Genomic DNA, 8,030 nt, shown 5'->3' on the forward strand with positions numbered 1-8,030 from the left:
GAAGGAAAGAGGGACATAAGTCTTGGACTTACCAAACATCAGGAGAGTCAATGAATGTAGCGAGGATAGAGAGCTGTGAAACCCCTGTGCTTTTATACATACCCAGAGTGGGGCAGTGGCAATGCTCAGCAACAGAAGCTCCAGCCAATGATGTAATCAAGCAGTGATGCCTAGAAGCAAAGTGAATCCATCGTCATTAGTTGATGGCGAGGAAATGTGCTCTGGAGACAAAACAGGGAGCGTGAGGACAATGACACCCCATGACATGAAAGGAGATGTGATGCTGTAGCTGACCTCATGGCACCTAATAAAACCCCAATCGGTCCCTAATCTTCCTCTTTGTCTGTGTTGAATCTGAAGTACCTTGCAGAAGTGCTTTGCAATCCTGGGCACAGCCATCAAGCCTGTCATTACCTCTCTTTTACAAGGTGATCAATAGAGGTATTGGGAAGTTGGAGAAGGGAAATGCCATTCTCTATGAAGGTGCCCTGGAGTACATAACAGACGCGTGGCCAAGGAAGTTGGGGGAAACCTGGTACCCTTCCTGCCCTCCCGCCACTTTGAGCACATCACCCTCTCACACAGGATCCTGCTGCCGGATCTCACTGCTCCCGTAACATGGCAGTGCTGATCTCCCAGCATGTGATTCTTGTCCCACACAGTAAGTACAGCTAGTACTCCTTCTCTTGCTGTCAGTCGGGATCGTCAATCACACCCTGATGAGCAAGGTCATGGAGATGGCTAATGGATGCTCCTGACCTGTTTTCCCAAAAGTGCATTGGAAGATGGTGGCCCTTTGGGACCCAATCCAAGCATGTCGAATGGCCTCTCTATTTGGCCAAACTCCTCATGCCTCTGTTTACCTCCCTGTAAAAGAGAGGCAATGCAGGTGTGATGGCTGTGGCCAGGAGTGAAAGGTGAGCAAGACTCCAGTGCATGAGCAGAGTGGGAGGATCAGGGATCGATCGGGGTTTATTGGTGCCATGAGGTCAGTTAAAGCATAGCCTTGTCATTCATGTCATGGCGTGTCATGGTCTGTCCCTCCCATTCCCTGTTTGCTCTCCAGGGCACGTTTGCTCGCTACTCTCGCCGGTGAGGATGGATTCACTTTGCTTCATGAGGCTTCACCGCTTCATTTCATCATCAGCTGAGACATCTGTGCCTGACGCTGGCCACTGCCCAGGAAGAGTAGGACATGTATAAAAGAGCTGAGGGCTTCACAGCTCCCTATCCAGCTTCTTCCACTCGACTCTCTTGATCATTGTGGTAAGTCCAAGACTTATTTTTCTCTTTCCTTCCTCAGCTCTGTCTTCCTCAATGTCTCATTTGCTGTCTACTCTACCCCCGTTTCACCATGAATAGTTAGGATCTGGCAGTGCTCTCTCATAACCAGGGAAAGGCTGCAAATTTAAACTTCCCTCTGAGATCCATAGGGAATGATAATGGAACTTTTGATCTCATTGATTTCCAATCTTCTTATGATGAGGGGATTTTTCTTGTTTCCTATGGGGAAGCCAGATTCACAGAGTGTGTGGGAGAGCAAGGGCTTCACAGCAGCAGGTCCACTGTGAAATGGGACTTAGCTCTGACTGCCTGAGCTAATCCAGGGAATGCCTTTAGCAGATGTTCCAAGTGCAACAAACGCAGGAGAGATCTGGGGTTATGCTTTGTACTGCACCGTAACTTTGTCTTGTCTTAAAGATTGATCCCTCGAAGAGAAGAATGTCCTGCTCCAGCCTGTGTGCCCCATCCTGTGGGGTGGCTGCCCCATGCCCGCTGGCTGACACCACCAACGAGCCCTGCGTGCGTCAGTGCCAGAGCTCCTCAGTGGTGATCCAGCCCCCAGCCACGGTGGTCACCTTCCCCGGACCCATCCTCAGCTCCTTCCCTCAGCACAGCGTTGTGGGCTCAGCGGGAGTCCCTGCCATACCTGGGGGCTACGGTGGCAGTTATGGAGGCCGTGGTGGTTATGGTGGCTATGGAGGCTATGGAGGCCTTGGTGGCTATGGTGGCTGTGGTGGCTATGGAGGCTATGGTAGCTGTGGAGGCTATGGAGGCTTTGGTGGCTATGGAGGCTTCGGTGGCTGCGGAGGATATGGTGGCTGGGGCCGAGGCCTCGTGTCCTTCGGTGCCAGCTGTGGGAGCTGCTAAGCCTCACCTGGTGCCGGCCACAGATGACACAGAGCCCCAGGAAAGACCTTGGCGTATCCCAACCTGATGTTGCCCATTGGAAGAGCATACCTTCATCACTGCTGGAATCCAGGCTTGGATGCCTCGTGCCTGCTGGTTGTCCAAATTTGCCTCCCTTCTGCTCTGCTTCAGCATCTTTCAAGAGACTGGTTACCCCCGATGACAGAGACCTGCACTGAGCATCTGCTCCTACAGCATGGTTTATGCTCTTTGTTTCTCCGTCCACTCCCTGGAAACATGGGCTGGCCTTGGTTGGGGCCCTGCTCTTGCCCAACTCTTTACCCCTCTTAAACAGCAATAAATTCTGTGCTGCACTTCAATGTCGAGTCTTGTGTTTTCCTGATCCTTGCTTCTTTCAACGTGCCCTAAGCCTCTGAGCATGTTGACCCGCACTGTTTGTATTTCTCATGTTGTGCCATTTGGTCACTTTGCTCGGTTTGTTCTGATTGATGATGACCGTCACAGATGGGTATCCTAGAGCACTATCCAGTGAGCTCTCTCTGGTCTCCCAACAGCAATGAACACCAAATTTTGCCTATGCCTTTTTGGAAGATACGAGGGTGAGAGAGGTTTATGGAGGAAGATCTTTCAAATCCTCCTCAAAACTGGCATGCTTCCATCGCCTCCTTCTGTTACCTTGTTACTGGTCATATTGGGATGTCCAGGGAAAATGAAGAGGATACCTGTGCATTCACAGTGCTCTTGCCACACATTGGACTTGTGCCCATGCCCAAATAGTGATTGGGACCAGTAGGAAGGGATGTGATAGACACTGGAAAATCTTCCCAAGAGTCTCTCCGAGCCATGATTTGTCCCTGGGAATCCAAGTTGCATGAAACATAAAGCTATTTGAGTGGGAAGCTGCAATGCCAACGCTGCTGAGGTTCCTCCCTTACACAGGTAACTTCTCACTGTGTCATCCCAGCCCTGCACATTGGTCTTGCACAAAGACAGTTCTTGCCAAAGCCATCAGGAAGGGCAATGTAGCAGCAGGTTGGTCATTTCTGGGGACCTTAGGAAAAGAGGCATCATCCATCCCCATATCTCTTCAGTTTGCTGTGAACTGTTTCCCAGGCCTGTGCTATGTGCTGGCTGATATGGTGGCATGCGTGTCTCTCTTGAGGACACTGTACTGGGGGGGATGCTTGAGCCCGTCACGACTGCTATGGCTGGATGCTTTGGGAGGTGTGTGGCAGCATAGTCTACATTATGGTCTTCTATGTGAGGAAGGGCAGAAATAGTCCGCAAAGGCAGTTCCAGGGCATGTGACTTTAAGAAACACTCCTGTCATTCCTTGCCATAGCCATGTCTGAAAGCTGAAGGTGGGTGACACAGACCTGGCTGGCAAGATCTTCACCTAAAGCAGTTGGGGGAGACAAGGCAAATGTTCTCCAAGGAACACTGGGAGACAGAGGGAAAACTGGAGGTGGAAATGGTGCAGGCATGCAGGAATGTGGTGGCAAGGCATTTGGGGATGTGTTGGGAACTGTTTACTCTCTTCCCCTTTGAGCTGTGGCCTTACAAGAGGCCTTGAGCTGGATCTTTGCTCAGGGGCTGTGTCTCCTGCCGTGCCTATCCAGGGGTCCTGGGGCTGCAGGCAGCCGATGAGAAATGAACAGAATGGGCAAGAAAATCTGCGTGAAGTCCATCATGCCTTTTTGTGCTGCAGAGAGCAGTACCCTAATGCTGAGAGATGAGAGAGATGCCAGAGGGAGGAACTGTGCTTAGTGGAGATGAGCATGGTCCCTGCTCACCGTAACCATCTCTGAGCAATCTGTTGATTCCTGAGGGAAGGCAGGAGGAAGCCAGGCAGCTTCCAAAGGTCCCTCTGAGAAGGCAGTGTCTGGGTGCTCCCTTGAAAACGCAGGAGAACCCATGCTGATACCTGGAGTACTGCATGTGGAGGTCATAATATAAAATCAAGGGACAACGATGCGATGCAACACAGCTTTTATTGCAGTTTGAGGAGGAAAGGAGCTGGGAGAAGTGCAGAGCCCCGACCAAGAGAAGCCTGCGTCTCCAGGCAGTGGACAGAGTCACAAAGAGCATTAAGCATGCTGCAGGAGCAGGCACCCATCATGGGGCTGCATTGTCATTGTAAGCATGCCCTCAAACAATACTGAATTGGGGCATAAAATACTTAGAGTTGGCCATCAGCAGGTACCGTGTCCCCAGGCTCTGGAACCCAGCAATGCTGAAGGGATGTTTTTCTTTGGCCATCATCAGTTGGGAAGTGCAAGTGGCTTTCTTGGAGAACTCTGTGATCTGTAGAAGGACTCAGTTGGGGCTTAGCAGATCCCGCAGCCTGCGCCAAAGGACGCGAGGCCTCGGCCCCAGCCGCCATAACCTCCACAGCCACCGAAGCCTCCGTAGCCGCCAAAGCCTCCAAAGCCTCCACAGCTACCGTATCCTCCATAGCCTCCATAGCCACCAAGGCGTCCATAGCCCCCGTAGCCACCATAACCTCCATAACCACCATGGCCTCCGTAACTGCCGCCGTAGCCCCCAGCAATGGCAGGGACTCCCGCTGAGCCCACAGCGCTGTGCTGAGGGAAGGAGCTGAGGATGGGTCCGGGGAAGGTGACCACCGTGGCTGGGGGCTGGATCACCACCGAGGAGCTCTGGCACTGACGCACGCAGGGCTCGTTGGTGGTGTCAGCCAGCGGGCATGGGGCAGCCACCCCACAGGAAGGGGCACACAGGCTGGAGCAGGCCATTCTTCTCTTTGGGAGGTCAAGCTGCAAGAGATGGGAGAGTTACGGTGCAGTACAAGGCATAACCCCAAATCCCTCCTCACTCCTGCAGTTGGAAACTCTACTCCAGGACACGCCTGGATCATTTCAGGCAGTCAAAGCAAAGTCCCATTCCCCACTGGACTTGATGCTGAAAAGCCCTTGCACTCCCACACATTTCTTCAGCCTGAACCACCCATAGGAAAGAAGAAAAGCCCCCTCAACAAATGAAGGTTGCCAATCGATGAGATCTAAAGGTGTATTATTATTCCCTACGGATCTCAGATGGAAGTTTAAATCCTTAGCCTTTCCCTGCTTGTGTGAAAGCGCTATCAGATCGTAACTATTTGTGAAGAAATGGGGATACAGGAGACAGAGGAAGAGCCCTTGATGAAGGTAGAGCTGAAGAAGGAAAGAGGGACATAAGTCTTGGACTTACCACAATGATCAGGAGAGTCGAATGAATGAAGCAGGATAGAGAGCTGTGAAACCCTCAGCTTTTATACATACCCAAGAGTGCCCGGGGCAGTGGCAATGCTCAGCAACAGAAGCCCCAGCTAATGATGAAATCAAGCAGTGATGCCTCTTGAAGCAAAGTGAATCCATCGTCATTGGTTAGAGTAGCGAGGAAATGTGCCCTGGAGACAAAACAGGGAGCGTGAGGGACAATGACACCCCATGACATGAAAGGAGATGTGATGCTGTAGCTGACCTCATGGCACCAATAAACCCCAATCGGTCCCTAATCCTCCCTCTTTGCTCATGTGTTGGAGTCTTGAGTACCTTGCAGAAGTGCTTTGCAATCCTGGGCACAGCCATCAAGCCTGTCATTACCTCTCTTTTACAAGGTGATCAATAGAGGTATTGGGAAGTTGGTGAAGGGAAATGCCATTCTCTATGCGAAGGTGCCCTGGAGTACATATGGCTGATGGCATATGCACTCCACATTCCATGACAAGCAACTTTCTGACTTAGCTGACATTGCAGCTTCAATAAACAGGGATCTGTCAGAAATCCCCCACTTTGTCTGCAGGGAAGTGTCACAGGCATCTTGCAGAAGATTGCTGTGTCCAGTCATGCCACACTGAGCAGCAGCCCCACTGCTGAGTGAGCCAGAACCGCTCAGCGTGCCTTTGCCTTCGGAGAGCGTGGCCACGTGCACCCTGGCTCTCTGTGGGTGCTCACCAACCTTTCGTTGTGCAGCCCTCCATGTCCAGCTCCCTCCAGAAAGGGATCGAGGACAAAAACACGCACAGACGCGTGGCCAAGGAAGTTGGGGGGAGCCTGGTACCCGGCCTGCCCTCCCGCCACTTTGAGCACATCACCCTCTCACACAGGATCCTGCTGCCGGATCTCACTGCTCCCGTAACATGGCAGTGCTGATCTCCCAGCATGTGATTCTTGTCCCACACAGTAAGTACAGCTAGTACTCTTTCTCTTGCTTTCAGTCGGGATCGTCAATCACACCCTGATGAGCAAGGTCATGGAGATGGCTAAGGGATGCTCCTGACCTGTTTTCCCAAAAGTGCATTGGAAGATGGTGGCCCTTTGGGACTCAATCCAAGCATGTAGAATGGCCTCTCTATTTGGCCAAACTCCTCATGCCTCTGTTTACCTCCCTGTAAAAGAGAGGCAATGCAGGTGTGATGGCTGTGGCCAGGAGTGAAAGGTGAGCAAGACTCCAGTGCATGAGCAGAGTGGGAGGATCAGGGATCGATCGGGGTTTATTGGTGCCATGAGGTCAGTTAAAGCATAGCCTTGTCATTCATGTCATGGCGTGTCATGGTCTGTCCCTCCCATTCCCTGTTTGCTCTCCAGGGCACGTTTGCTCGCTACTCTCGCCGGTGAGGATGGATTCACTTTGCTTCATGAGGCTTCACCGCTTCATTTCATCATCAGCTGAGACATCTGTGCCTGACGCTGGCCACTGCCCAGGAAGAGTAGGACATGTATAAAAGAGCTGAGGGCTTCACAGCTCCCTATCCAGCTTCTTCCACTCGACTCTCTTGATCATTGTGGTAAGTCCAAGACTTATTTTTCTCTTTCCTTCCTCAGCTCTGTCTTCCTCAATGTCTCATTTGCTGTCTACTCTACCCCCGTTTCACCATGAATAGTTAGGATCTGGCAGTGCTCTCTCATAACCAGGGAAAGGCTGCAAATTTAAACTTCCCTCTGAGATCCATAGGGAATGATAATGGAACTTTTGATCTCATTGATTTCCAATCTTCTTATGATGAGGGGATTTTTCTTGTTTCCTATGGGGAAGCCAGATTCACAGAGTGTGTGGGAGAGCAAGGGCTTCACAGCAGCAGGTCCACTGTGAAATGGGACTTAGCTCTGACTGCCTGAGCTAATCCAGGGAATGCCTTTAGCAGATGTTCCAAGTGCAACAAACGCAGGAGAGATCTGGGGTTATGCTTTGTACTGCACCGTAACTTTGTCTTGTCTTAAAGATTGATCCCTCGAAGAGAAGAATGTCCTGCTCCAGCCTGTGTGCCCCATCCTGTGGGGTGGCTGCCCCATGCCCGCTGGCTGACACCACCAACGAGCCCTGCGTGCGTCAGTGCCAGAGCTCCTCAGTGGTGATCCAGCCCCCAGCCACGGTGGTCACCTTCCCCGGACCCATCCTCAGCTCCTTCCCTCAGCACAGCGTTGTGGGCTCAGCGGGAGTCCCTGCCATACCTGGGGGCTACGGTGGCAGTTATGGAGGCCGTGGTGGTTATGGTGGCTATGGAGGCTATGGAGGCCTTGGTGGCTATGGTGGCTGTGGTGGCTATGGAGGCTATGGTAGCTGTGGAGGCTATGGAGGCTTTGGTGGCTATGGAGGCTTCGGTGGCTGCGGAGGATATGGTGGCTGGGGCCGAGGCCTCGTGTCCTTCGGTGCCAGCTGTGGGAGCTGCTAAGCCTCACCTGGTGCCGGCCACAGATGACACAGAGCCCCAGGAAAGACCTTGGCGTATCCCAACCTGATGTTGCCCATTGGAAGAGCATACCTTCATCACTGCTGGAATCCAGGCTTGGATGCCTCGTGCCTGCTGGTTGTCCAAATTTGCCTCCCTTCTGCTCTGCTTCAGCATCTTTCAAGAGACTGGTTACCCCCGATGACAG

At 52.2% G+C, this 8,030-nt stretch overlaps 3 protein-coding genes across 3 annotated transcripts; 2 read left to right on the plus strand and 1 right to left on the minus strand.

Moving 5' to 3' along the window:
- Positions 1-1,722: 1,722 nt before the first annotated feature.
- LOC130610551 (claw keratin-like) lies at positions 1,723-2,151 on the plus strand. Its single transcript, XM_057430550.1, has one exon. It carries the CDS (start codon positions 1,723-1,725, stop codon positions 2,149-2,151), a length of 429 nt encoding a protein of 142 aa, XP_057286533.1.
- Positions 2,152-4,478: 2,327 nt separating this feature from the next.
- On the minus strand, positions 4,479-4,907 carry LOC130610552 (claw keratin-like). The gene has a single exon (XM_057430551.1). The coding sequence runs from the start codon at positions 4,905-4,907 to the stop codon at positions 4,479-4,481; it is 429 nt and encodes a 142-aa protein (XP_057286534.1).
- A 2,489-nt stretch (positions 4,908-7,396) lies between these two features.
- Positions 7,397-7,825, plus strand: LOC130610550 (claw keratin-like). The gene has a single exon (XM_057430549.1). The coding sequence runs from the start codon at positions 7,397-7,399 to the stop codon at positions 7,823-7,825; it is 429 nt and encodes a 142-aa protein (XP_057286532.1).
- Positions 7,826-8,030: the final 205 nt, after the last annotated feature.

This window comes from Pezoporus wallicus, unplaced genomic scaffold (assembly GCF_028554395.1).
Source record: "Pezoporus wallicus isolate ANWC-B61680 ecotype Strahan unplaced genomic scaffold, APGP_CSIRO_Pwel_v1 contig_11938, whole genome shotgun sequence".
Lineage (NCBI taxonomy): Eukaryota > Metazoa > Chordata > Aves > Psittaciformes > Psittacidae > Pezoporus > Pezoporus wallicus.

What these genes read in the sequence shown, in the direction of transcription:
- LOC130610551 (XM_057430550.1), top strand. Translation starts at nt 1,723, where the DNA reads ATGTCCTGCTCCAGCCTGTGTGCCCCATCCTGTGGGGTGGCTGCCCCA.
- LOC130610552 (XM_057430551.1), bottom strand. Translation starts at nt 4,907, where the DNA reads ATGGCCTGCTCCAGCCTGTGTGCCCCTTCCTGTGGGGTGGCTGCCCCA.
- LOC130610550 (XM_057430549.1), top strand. Translation starts at nt 7,397, where the DNA reads ATGTCCTGCTCCAGCCTGTGTGCCCCATCCTGTGGGGTGGCTGCCCCA.